At 38.1% G+C, this 13902-nt stretch overlaps 1 protein-coding gene across 1 annotated transcript in view; it reads left to right on the top strand.

Annotated features, from left to right (window-relative positions):
* Nucleotides 1-13902, top strand: part of LOC120125130 — a 107335-nt gene that overhangs the window by 66460 nt on the left and 26973 nt on the right. The window contains exons 23-25 of the mRNA XM_039143622.1: nt 9715-9926; nt 10895-10982; nt 11180-11299. Coding sequence (XP_038999553.1) covers nt 9715-9926; nt 10895-10982; nt 11180-11299 — 420 coding nt within the window. The remainder of the gene's footprint in view (nt 1-9714; nt 9927-10894; nt 10983-11179; nt 11300-13902) is intronic.

Genomic DNA, 13902 nt, shown 5'->3' with positions numbered 1-13902 from the left:
GTTTTTGTTACTATTTTTAGGAAAAATAAATCACATCTATGCCACCATAGCATGTTCTCCTACTTTGCAACTTGTGATTCATTTTTCCATTCAGTACCTTGAGATGAATTTCGATTGTGGAGGTCGTTACAAACATACATAAGTGCATATAGTAAAACCGACAAAATAGCTTCAATTCAGAATTTATCTTATTTGTTGGAATTATAGGATTTCCATAATTTTATTGGGCAAAATCAACTGTTGAATCCTTGTAGAAATGGAGCTTATCCACAAAATGCTAATTGAGAGACACAAATTCACAGGTTGTGATAAAGGTCGAAGCCAGAAAGGGTATGGATGACCCTTAAATAACAATAATTATAGCATGTGATTTTGATGGAAAACTGATGGTGGGACTAATAATCTATTATCATGGTGAATGGGAACTGTTTCTGGTTGAAATTCCTTCAAGTGAAAGAGAAACAAAATTTTGGTACTAGAACAGGTATCAAATCTTACATGGTGTCATATATGTTAGTCTAATTAGCTGTTTTAGGGCTTTGAATATCTGGTCCTGGTTCCCAGGATATACATTCTTCAGATTCCATCTAATTTTTTACTTTTTTAAAAATTAGAATTGAATATTTAATAATTGTTTTCTTACTTTCATCTCTTTATTTTTGTTTTAAATCTCCTTGTCAAGCTCAATTTGTCCATTATCCAACCAGAACTGGTCAAACAAGATTAGATCTGGCGTTTACATGGCATAAAACGACCTCGAAAAAGGCTAGCAATGGCTTGAATAATATGGAAAATTGATGTTTCAAGCAATTTCCCGTCTGTTTGAGGGCATCTTTGATCATATCAACACCATATATGGATTAGATCTATGTTACTCAGGCTCGAGTGTGAGTGTCGGATATGGTTGTGTCTGACATGGTTATGTTCAATCTTCAAAAGTTTTTCTTTGTTCTTGGAGAGTCCTTAAGAGGGTCATATCCCCATATCCGTGTTTGAATATGTATCAGATATGGGTTTCAGACACAAGTAGTTCAAGAAAATGGAGAGTCAGAGCAACCTAAGCTTAGATTGGTTAGTCCATGATAATGTCCTTATTTTGCCTGACATGAGTAAGATCAGGAGATAGAAGAGGAATCGGAGTCGAAGAAAGGAAGAAACAAAAATGGGAATAAGTTTAAAAACCTTATGATTCTTTTGCTAAAAGTTAATTTTTGAATTTTTTTTACACTTTGATTCTTCTTTTTTTTAAATAAAATTTTATTTTTCAAAAATAATAATTCAAATTATAGTAAAGAAAAAGGAAATTGTTTTAAAAGAGAATTTGGTTCTTTTTTATAAAAGATAATTTCCACTTTTCTATTTTTTCAAAATATAGAATTATTTTCAAATTATTTTATGCCATGTAATTGGCACTTCCATCTTTACTCAATTTCAGGTTAATTTCCATGGGAGTTTTTGAGGGCTTGCAATTAGTCATTCCAGTCTCATACAGTAAGTCTAGAATATACTTTCTTTGATTTACGACAATTCTTTCTAGTGATCTCGCTACCTTAATACCTAGGAAATAACTCAAAGTTCTCAAACATTTGGTTTCAACTCCTTTGCTAGGTAGGGTCTTCAACTTTTAGATTTCTACTAAGTCATCACCCGTGATGATGATATCATCAACTTAGACAATCAAGATTGACTTCTTCTTATCAGGAGAAATTTTTACCAACATAGTGTGATAAGATTGACACTGTTTGTAGTTGTCTTGTAACATTTCCTTCGTGAATCTGTCAAACCAAGCTCGAGGTGATTGTTTTAGACCATATAAGGATTTCAGTAGTTTACATACCCGATTATTTCCAGAATGAATTCCTGGTGGAACTTGCATATAGACCTCTTCTTCAAGATTACCATTGAGGAATGCATTTTTTACGTTTAGTTGGTGAAGTATACAATCCTTATTTACTGCCAAGGATAATAGAACTCGAACAGTGTTGAGTTTTGCAACTGGAGCAAAGGTCTCCTGATAGTCAACTCTATGAGTCTGAGTGAACCCCTTTGCCACAAGTGTAGCCTTATATCTCTCAAGTTTTCCATTTGCCTTGAATTTCACAGTAAAGACCCATTGCAGCCGATCGATTTCTTGTCTTTAAGTAGATCAACGATGACCCTTCAATTGTCTTCTTCCACTCGGGACTTTTTAATGCATCCTCTCTGGTCTCTAAAATGTGAATATGATCAACCTGAGCTGTGAAAGTCTTGAAACCAGGCATTAGTTTACCATAAGCAACAAATTTACTAATAGGATTAGTTGTACATCGTCTAACTCCCTTTTTTTGAGCAATTGGTAGTATCAATCACCACATCCAACTTACTTTGTCCCCCATCTCTTCTGTCTGTCGAGGGATTTAAACTTGGTTCTGGCTCTTGACAATGCATTGGATGCGGTGTGGACGGTAGGGCTTGTTTAGATCGTCTTTTGTAGGTGAGGATATTGATAGATGGCCTGGGTGTTTCATGAGATTCGGTGGGATTAATGGATTGGTTTTCATCATTAGATGTGGTGGTGTTAAGAGGTTGTGGAGTGGTAGTTGCTTTTTTTTTTTATAGTAATTGAAGGCCTCATTAAAAACCTCATTCTTGATTAAAGAGACTTAAAGAGAAGCTCCTTAATCAGCGGAAGGAGGAAAAGAGTGCCTTAGGATTTCATTGAACAGAAGAACACCAAAATACATCCAGATATCGACCCCGTACATAAAATAAAACACCAAAAAACACCCCCATAGCAGCAACAGTAGCTCAACCTAATATCAACCACAACAGCCTCTAAAGGACTAACCCAACTAAAAGCCTAACTCTTGACTCAGAGAGCACCAGAAAACAGAACTCCTAAAAAAGAGACAAAAAATGACAGCTGGCTCAAACCATAGTATCCAAAAAAAACACAAACATCCAGGAGCTTCCATCCACACGAAGAGGGCAGAAAACCAAACTATAGACTCTGGCTCCAAAGCTGGAAAAATGGAATCATAATCTGGCTCCCAGAACAGACAAATCTCCCTCACATTGAACCTTCTATTGCTGCTTGATTTGGCTGTATCAGGCCATTAATTGGGGACCCGGAACTTTCTCTACAAACCCCGATATATCTCTGCCATCCAGCCTGTCAACCACCGCCCCAACCTGTTGGGCATCCCCATCCTGGTGGGCCTCCACACCCTTGGAACTACTAATAGCACGCCTCTTGATAATGTTAATCACGTTCTTCATCACCTTTGCCTTTAACCGATCATGTAAGTTGGATGAATCAAAAAAATCCAATATTCTCTCTCTATCACGTGTAGACATACAACTTTTGCTGCTTTCAAAAACTGACTCTCTAGCCCCTTGATCCAGCACATTCTCGTGCTCTACCACATCCTCGAATTCCGATGGAATAATCCCCAAACCAGCAGCATAATTCCTTAAGCCCATAATAAAATCCTCCCTTATGTTCCTTTCCACTACTTCCCCACCCGACAAGAAGCAACCACTAACTCTTTCCCCCATACAACATAATAGACTTTCTTCATCCACAGAACAACGCTCATAAATCTTCTCCACCGAAGAGTCCTCGTTTCTGCCAGCTCCCTCAAGACATACCTCCACCACGGGAGAATTAACTGGCGAGACACCGACGAGCTCCCCCACCAAAGATAACGGGGAGGCAACTGCCTCATCCATCAAGAACGAGTCTGCCCAGACCGAATCGGGACTGAAACAAGGCTCAAACTCATAAATACAAACTGTAAATAACAAGTCCCCGGCTTTCAAAACAACGGATTCTTCCACACGTGTTTGACGGTTTGTAATAATTTGAAACAAAGCCCTTTCAAAAGAACCTGGATTCATAGATCCTTCGTCAATGGAGATAAGTTCTCCCCATTTGTCTGCAATGCTTCTGAAGGTGGAGGGATTCCACAAAAACGGTGGGATCCCTTTGCACGAAAGCCACGCCCGACGGCTGCTGCAATGAAAGTTTTTCGACCACACTTCTACTTTGCCAAAACATTTATTCAATGCCCCCATCTGATTATTCAACGTGAAATCCCTACTCTCATCATCTTCAAAAATGATTAGAACTGCTAACCCGCTTAGCCTCATGATTTTCGGGCCTAAAATGCCTTCTTTATGCATTATGGCAGCCAACTCATTCATCTTAAAAAAATTTCTGCACCACCCTACCAAGCTGCCTCTGCAAGATAGCAGCTTGTCCTCGTCAACAGAACCCACAATGGGAGCCTCTAAATGCCCAACATCCTCCCTTTTACTCTTGATCTCGGCTGGTTTTAAACCCGAAAACTTCTTTCTCCAAAAAGCTTCCCGGGGTTGAAATCTGGCTAAAAAACTCTAACTTCATTACCGCGAATCCTAGATCTGTCAACACAGTTGATAGCCTTCCTTGCGTCCTCCAATCTGGTAAAACGAACAAAGCCAAACCTACTTCCTCTCTTGCTTCTTTTGTTAGGGATGAAAGAATCGACCACCTCTCCATGTTTATCGAATAACAGCCAAAGCCCTTTATGATGAAGACGCTCTGGAATGTTGAAAATGATCACCGTAAAACAAATTTTCCCAGCAGAACTAGTCACCTTACTTGCCATCATAAGACAAAAAGAGAGATCAAAGAAAGAGCTGTAAAAAAAACGCCTAAAAAACTAGAGAGAAGCAGGAGCTTCTCTCACTCCCAAGTGGTAGTTGTTTTAGTAGAAGATGAACTGATGGGTAACTTGGTAGTAATCGGTAAAAATTAAAATTCAGACTCATTCTCTCCCTGGATTTCAGTTTTTGAAAAGAGCGGTTTATGCTCTTGGAAAGTGACATCCATAGAAGTGAATATTGTTTTGTAGAAGGAGAGTAGCATCGATAACCTTTCTGAAGAGATGAATAACCAACAAAGACACACCGGATTGCTCGAGGATTAAGTTTAGATTTATGGGGATTGTGGTCATGGACAAAGGCAATACAACCAAAGACACGAAGAGGAACATAAGAGGTAAAAGGTTTGAAATGAGGGAAATTTATGTTACATGAACTGAAAAATGGAGAGAGTGAGAGAGTGAGTTTTCGAAATGCAATGGAGGAGATACTTGGTCTGCGTTCGTTGATAATCTTAGTAGGAGAGTGTGTCGTAGTGCTTTATGGGATTGTTTTAGTTATTATGGAAAAGCTATTAGGTGGATTTCAAGAGAGCTTATGACTCGGATTGGGAGATTTTGATGAAAATAATGAGTAAAATGGGGTTTGGAGTTAGATGGTGCTCTTGGATATATAAATGTGTGTCAACTGCTTCAATTTCGATCCTAGTAAACGGGAATCCAACGGAGAAAATTCACCCTTCAAGAGGATTAAGGCAGGGCTGCTCGTTATCTCCGATGTTGTTTAATTTGGGAGGGGAGTTGTTGCATTTGTTGTTGGAAAAAGCAGTGGACAAGGGGTTGTTTTCGAGTTTCGAGCTAGGTACTCAAGATCGCTCATTCATGTTATCACATTTACAATTCGCGGATGATCTTATAATTTTCAGCAAGGCAACTATTCGTGATTTGTTGAATGTTAGAAGGGTGCTTTGGATTTTTGAATTATTGGTAGGGTTGAAGCTAAATTTAACAAAGAGCAGAATATTTGGAGTTAATGTTGAGGAGGAGGTTCTAGATGCTTGGGCTAAGGAAATTGGATGTTCAACGGGTTCTTTTCCTTCGGAGTACCTATGGTTACCGTTGGAGGCCAAGAGGAACTCTTTTGCCTTATAGGAGCCTGTTATGCAGAAATTCTACAGTACTTTGGCTGGATGGAAGGCTAAATCCCTATCGTTGGCTGGAAGGGTTGTTTTGGTAAAATCCGTTTTGTGCTCTCTCCCCATATATTTCCTATCTATTTTTCGGATACCAATTAGTATTTTCAACAAGTTAAACTCTATTATGGAAGCTTTTCTATGGGGAGGCTCGGTAGAAAAAAGGAACATTCATTGGTTGAATTGGAAGTTGGTGTGCAAGCCAAAGAAATTGGGAGGTTTAGGGATTCCGAATTTGATGCTTTTGAACAGGGCTTTATTGGGGAAATGGGTTTGGAAATTTGCATAAGAGAATAGCTCCTGGTGGAAAAAAGTGATATGCTGTGTGAATAACTTGGATCCGAATTCTATGATGATTGAGAATGTTTGCTTGTTTTTTTTAAGTATTATGTAACTTTCGGTTATCAATGAATTTTAAGGCACTCTTTTCCTCCTTCCGCTGATTAAGGAGCACCTTGTGATCCATTAATCATGAAGGGGGTTTTTAACGAGGCCTACCATTCCTATAAAAAAAAGAATAATTGCACAGTTCGAACGTCTTGAATTTGGAGAGGAGTTGTAAAGAATTTCTTTTCTACTGATGAATTTGTGGATTGCCTTAGGAAAAACGTGTTTGAGAGCTGGAAATGGAGAATCAGTGGAGTTTTGGAATGATATTTGGCTGGGTATGGTTCCTTTTAAAGAGCGGTTTCCGAGACTTTTTGCATTATCGAATAACAAAAGGTGTAAGGTGGCAGAATTCAGGAGAACAGTAATTCGGGATGGGTTTGAGATATACAAGTGAAAAAGAATTTGGTGGATTGGGAGGTTGAGCAATGGTTGCAGGTTATTTCCTTGTTGAATAGCACCACTCTCTCATTATTGGAGGAAGATTGTTGGATATGGCTAGGAAATGTTGAGAGTTGTTTTTCAGCTAAATCATGCATTACAAAATTTTATGATTAGGAGGGCAATGATGGAGAGGAGGGTACTTAGGATAGGCATGTTTGGGCAGGGGTTGCACTTGCACGTGTAGAAACTTTTGTTTGGCAAGTTGCACATCAAAGAGTATTAGTTAAGGAGGAGTTGTTGAAGAGAAGAGTGACTGGGTTTGATGATCTTTTATGTCCGATGTGTGTGAAGTGTGAGGAGTCAATTTCACACCTGTTTTTGCATTGTGAGGTGGTTTCGATTCTGTGGTCTAGATTTTTAAGGGACTGGAATGTTTCTTTTGTGGTTCCTAAGAAGCTAATTGACTTTATAATTTTGTGGGATGATTTAATTCCGAGATCTACTATTTGGAAATTCATTCCAAGGGCGGTGTTGTGGTCGGTTTGGAAATGTAGAAACAAGATTATTTTCCAGAAAGGGAATGTGGATTCTGCATTGTTGTTCTTCTTGCTAGATTTAGAATTGCTTCTTGGTTTGCGGTGAGATTTAAGGATATTAAAATTCCTTTCGATTCTTTAGTTGGGGATTTAAAACTGGCAGATTCGATAGGAAGACAGAAAAATGGGTGCTGTCCTCCTTCAAAGTGGGTACCTCCTCCAGAAGGTTTCCTTAAACTTAATGTTGATGGGGCAATGGCTAAAGGATGGGACAAAAGAGGAATAGGTGGTTTGATTAGGGATGATAGGGGATTGCAACTTGGGTCATTCTCAGAAAAAATTGGAGGCGGTCCACCTATACTTGCAGAGCTATTGGCGATAAAAAGAGGTTTGGCTCTCATTAAAGAAGTAGGTTCTTCTCCAAGTCAGAGGATTATCTTGGAATCGGACTCGACCACAACTCTGAAATGGATTAAAAATCCAGATTTATGTACCCCTTTATTTCAGTCCTAGGTTAGGTGTAGCTACTTGTGTGGAAGGAAAGGGCATCATTTCAAGACATTTTGAGAGCTGCTAATTGGGAAGCGGATGAGTTAGCAAAAGCTGGTATAGGTTGATCTATTGGTTATGTGTTGTGGTTCTTAAGTTGTTGTGCTTAGTCAGTTTTTTAAGGATTCTGGTTTTAGTGTTGCAGTATGTGTTATGTTTTTAAGTCTTATGTTACAAGCAGTCTATGGTTAGGAATTGGTTGTATGTTATGATTCAGATTAATAAAATTTAGAGGCACTCTTTTCCTCCTTCCTATGTCCTTCATGTTACTGATATAACATGTAGGATATGAAGGGGGTTTTTAAAGAGGCCTATCTTCTATAAAAAAAAATGAGGGAAATTTTTGGAAAAGATATCCCGGGGACACTTAAAGACAAGAATCTTACTAGGTAGACGATTAATGAGAAAGTTAGATGTTAAGAGGGCCTCACCCCAAAGGTATTTTAGAACATTAGAAGAGAAAAGAAGTGCTCGGGTTACCTCAAGAAGATAACGATTTTTACGTTCAGCGATCTCATTTTGTTGTGGTGTGTCGACACAGGAAGTAATGTAGACTATTCCGATTTCTTGGAAGAAAGATCCCAACGAACGAGAGAGGTATTCCGCACCATTATCAGATTTAAGGATGCCAATGAAACTCTAGAAATGTGTTTCAATCATTTTATGGAAGTGTTTAAATATAGTACAAGACTTAGACTTGTCCTTCATAAGAAAGGTCCAAGTGGTACGAGAGTGGTCGTCAATAAAAGTGATAAACCAACGAATTCCATGTAAACTTGTAACCCGCGAAGGTCCCCAAATGTCATTGTGAATTAAGGAAAATGGTTTTATACACGTGAATGAGAAACATACATAAGATAGGAATCATCTTTTCTACAAATTAGGAGATAGTGTTAGAGATAAGTTAGGAAACAAAGTTCGACTAAAACACTACTCACAATGTATCATTTTTTTGGTTTGTTGATAGCTATGTTACTTAGGTGTGAGAGTCAGATGCATATATCTATTTGACACGTGTGCTTAACTTTTTGCAAACTTGTTTCATGTATTTAGTGTCCCTTGAAGGTGTTATATGCCATTGCCCTTGACTGCATATGTCTTTGTAAATCGAGAAGAAATTGAATGTTGAAAGGAAAAAGGAGAGAGAGAAGGAAGAAGAAAGAGCTGCTGCCATGAGATAGAAAGAAAAGGAAAAGGAAATAGGAGAATTTTTCTGAAACATGAACTGGCTTTTTTACTGATAATTAGCTATACTAAATAAGGAAAGATAAAGATTACATTAAATATTTACAACCTATAAATGACTAATATTTTGCTCACTCAATCGCTAATATTATTCTAAATCAAATTCTAAGATTATGTATATCACAACAATCTCAAACACAGGTGTTTGACATGGGTGCTCCTATAAAATGAGAAGTAGAAGCAACATAGGTTGAGGGATACCTCATCAGGTTTGGTTGGGTAACACAGGTGTTTGACATGGGTGCTCCTATAAAATGAGAAGTAGAAGCAACATAGGTTGAGGGATACCTCATCAGGTTTGGTTGGGTTGTCACGTGTTGGGACTTAGGATACATTGATAGACAATGAAAGTTTAGGTATCACATTGAATATTTCTTTTAGTACCCTAACACAACCAATTTTCCTAACTATAGGGATCAATTGAGCATTCTCCCAAAAGTAAAACCTGTTTTTATAAAAAAAAATCCATAAATGAATTAAAATGGTATTGATGTTTAAAGTTATCATTCTCACAAATATCAGCTGGTTGTTGTAATTAACACTTCGTTGATGTAACCAACTTTCCTTATTCTGTAGGTATATGAAACCCTCACCTTTTAGAACCCTAACACAACCAATTTTCCTAACTATAGGGATCAATTGAGCATTCTCCCAAAAGTAAAACCTGTTTTTATAAAAAAAAATCCATAAATGAATTAAAATGGTATTGATGTTTAAAGTTATCATTCTCACAAATATCAGCTGGTTGTTGTAATTAACACTTCGTTGATGTAACCAACTTTCCTTATTCTGTAGGTATATGAAACCCTCACAGGTGTTAAAGTTGAAGGAAAACTTCAAGCTCTTAAGAAGGAAGTTATCTTTCAAAGTCTTCCGCCTGAGTGGCCGGTGGATCCCATCAATGACATACACATGCTAAACCAGAAAAATTCAAAAACACTGGTTGTTCTTGATGATGATCCAACTGGAACACAAACTGTTCATGATGTTGAGGTATTAACTGAATGGTAAGTTTTAATGTTTTAATTGTCTTATTGCTTTGCTATGAAGCATGGATATGCCTCAACCCCTGGTGTATACTGTTATGTCTGTCTTGGTTATATGCATAAATCTAACATGCCGGGATACTTGTGTAACAAAGTGAACAAATATAAGTGTAATTTATTTAGATGTGACTGGACACCAGATTAGCTTCAGGTATTCTAAAATAAAAATGCAGGAAGCAAGGGGATAATGCTTCTGCCAATGACGTGATGGTGGTGGCAGCCCCACCTTGGACATTGGGCTATGAGAAAATTTGGGAGTACAAAATAGAATAGAAGAAAAAAGAGAGAGACAAGACTAGTTTGGACATTGCAATGATAGGTGCAGATGTAGGGGCAGGGGAATTTATGGTTTTGAAATGATCTGTAGTTTGGACGATGAGAATTGAGATGGGTACTTGGGTAATGAGTTACGAAAAAAGTAACTTACGGACGTGGAGCATATATTATGGGTTACATTGAGTTTCAACCTTATGGTCCGTTGCATTTGTTCATAACATAATTAAATTTCAAAAATTTAAGGTTGTGTCCCCGGTTTATAAAAATATTTGCAATATAGTAGTTGAATCATCTTAATATATTGGTAGAATAGATTCTCTTTTATATTTATTTTATTTATTTATATATTTGAAAATAATTTTTATTGTCTACTGAATTAATATTAATTGAAATGTAAACATTAATATTCAACCTATATACTATGCCATACTATATTGTGCTAATATCCAATTTATCATAAATTTTCACGCCATTGTATTTGTAGCATTCATGTACCCATATTTGTGCTGCTCAGTTTCTTGGTTAAACTGAACGTCTAAAATCAATTATAGATGCTTCATGCTACATATATTTCTAGGTTTTAAAAATGTTTTCTCGTTATATATAACCTGTTGGCTTCTAGGAGTTCCTTTTCTTAGATTTTTCATTTGCAGGAGTATTGAATCGCTCGTTGAACAGTTCAGGAAAAAGCCTATATGCTTCTATATTTTGACCAACTCCAGAGCACTAAGCTCTGAGAAGGTAAATAATTTTTTTTTCACATGTCAAGTTATTCTATCCCTAGAACTCATTTTTCATTACCATTGAAAGATTTTTATTGAAAGTTTATTTCAACCAAATCATTTTTAAAGAGGCCCTTATTCTTATAAAAAAAATCAACCAATTCAAATTTCTCTCGACTTTTTTTCTTGACCGACTAAAGATTTAACATTTTGCAGGCAACTGAACTGATCAAAGATATATGCAGCAATCTTTGTTCTGCTGCAAAATCAGTTGAGCATGTTAATTACACAGTAGTTTTGAGAGGTGATTCGACATTACGAGGTCATTTTCCAGAGGTAAGTATGAGTTTGAGAATATATTATTGAGTAAACAAATTGTTGTACTAGCAAATGTAGTGATATAATGATCCAGTGATTAAAATGGTGTAGCAGTGTCCTGGCAGCTATTTTGCAATAGCTGCAAATCCGCCACCATTAAACACATAAATAACAGTGTGAAATAGTCCCATAAAAAATGGCTGGTTGTTCCCCAAATAAAAATGCGTAATAGGGAATATGGTCATAATGAGCTCTGCTATTCTCACTATCCCATTTCCCATTTAGTATTATGTAGGACTTCATTTTTCCAAAAACTCACAACTCAACTAATAAAGTAACAGACTCATACAGCTCCTAGAGTAAAAATCAAATATCAAAATCGTCAAATTGGTGACTTTCTGTGTTGGGTGGATTGGGGGAACTTGGAAGGATTGGAGCTAGGAGGGTTTTCAGGATGGGTTGGGCCCATTTTAGACCTCATATTTTCTTTTCAAAAATATTAATGTAGTTATTATTTGAGTGATAGTAGAATAAATGGTTCTGTATATGTTGCTATTACTGGCACATACCTAGTATGCTTTCTATGAGTGATACATGTCCGCCGTCCGCCGCCTAACGTTCGTCGTCCGCCGTACGCCGTATGCCGCCACTTTCCGACCACCTTTCATCGTCATTTTTTTCAGGGAAGTTCGTCTGTTCACAGGAATTTCGATTTCGAGCTTACTTTTTCAAAGAAAAACAATAATCGGCGTAGATCTACCCTAGAAAGCCAGTCTCGAACATAATTCCCTCCTAGCCGATCCACCGTGCTCCGGCCGGCGGTGAACGTCACCGCCAGTCCCAAACAAAGAACCAGTTCATTCCGACCAAAACCCCTGTGTTAATTTACTGAACGGAGCTGCCGTTAGCCGTTGAAAAGCCGGTAAACCTTTGACGAAACCTTAGCCGCCGCACTGTTTTTCTTTGTTTTTCGACTGATCAGATGCTTTTTTCACCGCTCAGTCTCTGCCATTGAGGTTCTCATTTAAGTCCGCTCATAATCTGTCCGAATTATGTACGCCATTGTCGTCGGTTTAGTTGTCCGAGGTTAACACTGGTGGTAAGCTATGAACAGTAAAACTTGGCTGGTTTTTGGTCTGCCGGGCTACTTTTGATCGCTGAGTTAAAACATGGGAGATAAATATAGAGAAAGAGTGGTAAACGATGTCAAAAATCGTTCTTCCTCCGGTGAAGATTGGACAATTTTTGTCAACAACCTTAGCAAGAGAGTGACTAGAAGAGCATTAAGGGATCTGTTTCTGTGTCATGGTCAGGTAGTTAGGGTCTTTATCCCAAATGTCTTGAACAAACCAAGGTATAAAACTTCTACATTTGCGAATGAAAATGGTATGAGGAAAGCCATTGCGAAAACTAATGATACCTGGTTTGATGGATTAAGAGTTACTGTGGGGGTCGCCAAATATCAAAGACTAAGGAAGTGGGTAGATGTTTCGGGAATCGTTCAGGGGATTGCAAAGAAGACTGGTAGCGACTCTGATAGGAATTCTAGGAAGGGAGAAGAGTATACTGGAAGTTTCAGGGATGATAGATCGTACAAAGAGGTTTTGGTCTCGATGGGGCAGATGAGGAATGTGGATGATAGGTCTTACAAAAAAGTGCTAATTCAGAACAAGAGTTTAAGGGAATATCAGATTTCGAGGGAGATCAGAGGTGGGGAGTTAGAAGAGGGAACAAGACGGAAGACCGTATTTCAGATACGGATTGGATGAAGTCTTCACTGACAGGAATCATTAAGGATTCGTTTCAGTTGGAACTGGTTCAGAAGGCCTTGCGTAGTGATGGTATTGAAGTGAAGTTGGTAAGTTGGGGTTATGCTTGGAATTCTTGCGTATTAATCTTCCAGTCGGTAGAAGCTTTGGCAGAGATTTGGAACAACAAGAAGGAAGAATTATCCTTCTGGTTTGATTGGATCGCACCACTCCTTGATGATAATGGGATTCCAATGGCGTTCTGCTCGGTTGATTTGTATGGAATTCCTTTCATTTGTTGGGAGGAATCCTTTTTGCAGAGGTTAGCTGAAAGATGGGGTATGTTGGTTGATATCCACGAAGCTACAAGGAACAGGGAGGATTTATTGATAGCAAGATTAGTGATTAGAGTGGTAAGCCCATTTGATGTTCCAAAGGTTATCACGTTAGGATCCTATGGAAGATCATTCAAAGTAAGAATCCAAATTAGGTCAAATTTTCAGAAACAGGTTTATCTTCAGGAAAAAGATCATTTGGTTTTTTCAGAGGATCGCTGGTCGGAGGACTCGTCAGAGGAGAACCTTGAAGATGGCACACAAAAGGCGATGGTTGAGGGAGATTGTGTTTCGAATCATGGGTCCCGGGATAGGGTAGTACCTTGGTTGAAAGAGAGGAATTCTAATGGCTTTGAAGGAGGTAGTGATGCTGGTTTCAAAGTAGATGTTGTGGGTCAATAGCCTTCAGTGCTTGAGAATGACGAGGAGCACATTATTAATAGGGGGTCAGGTAGTATCGGTAATGTGAGAAAGGGGTGTGGGTATTATGCGGGGTTGGGTTTGAGGGATGACATTAGTGAAAAGACCCAATCTGAAT

Source organism: Hibiscus syriacus, unplaced genomic scaffold (assembly GCF_006381635.1).
Source record: "Hibiscus syriacus cultivar Baekdansim isolate YM2019G1 unplaced genomic scaffold, ASM638163v2 tig00110429_pilon, whole genome shotgun sequence".
In the NCBI taxonomy this organism is placed as follows: domain Eukaryota; kingdom Viridiplantae; phylum Streptophyta; class Magnoliopsida; order Malvales; family Malvaceae; genus Hibiscus; species Hibiscus syriacus.
This window is presented reverse-complemented; position numbering and strand designations above follow the sequence as displayed.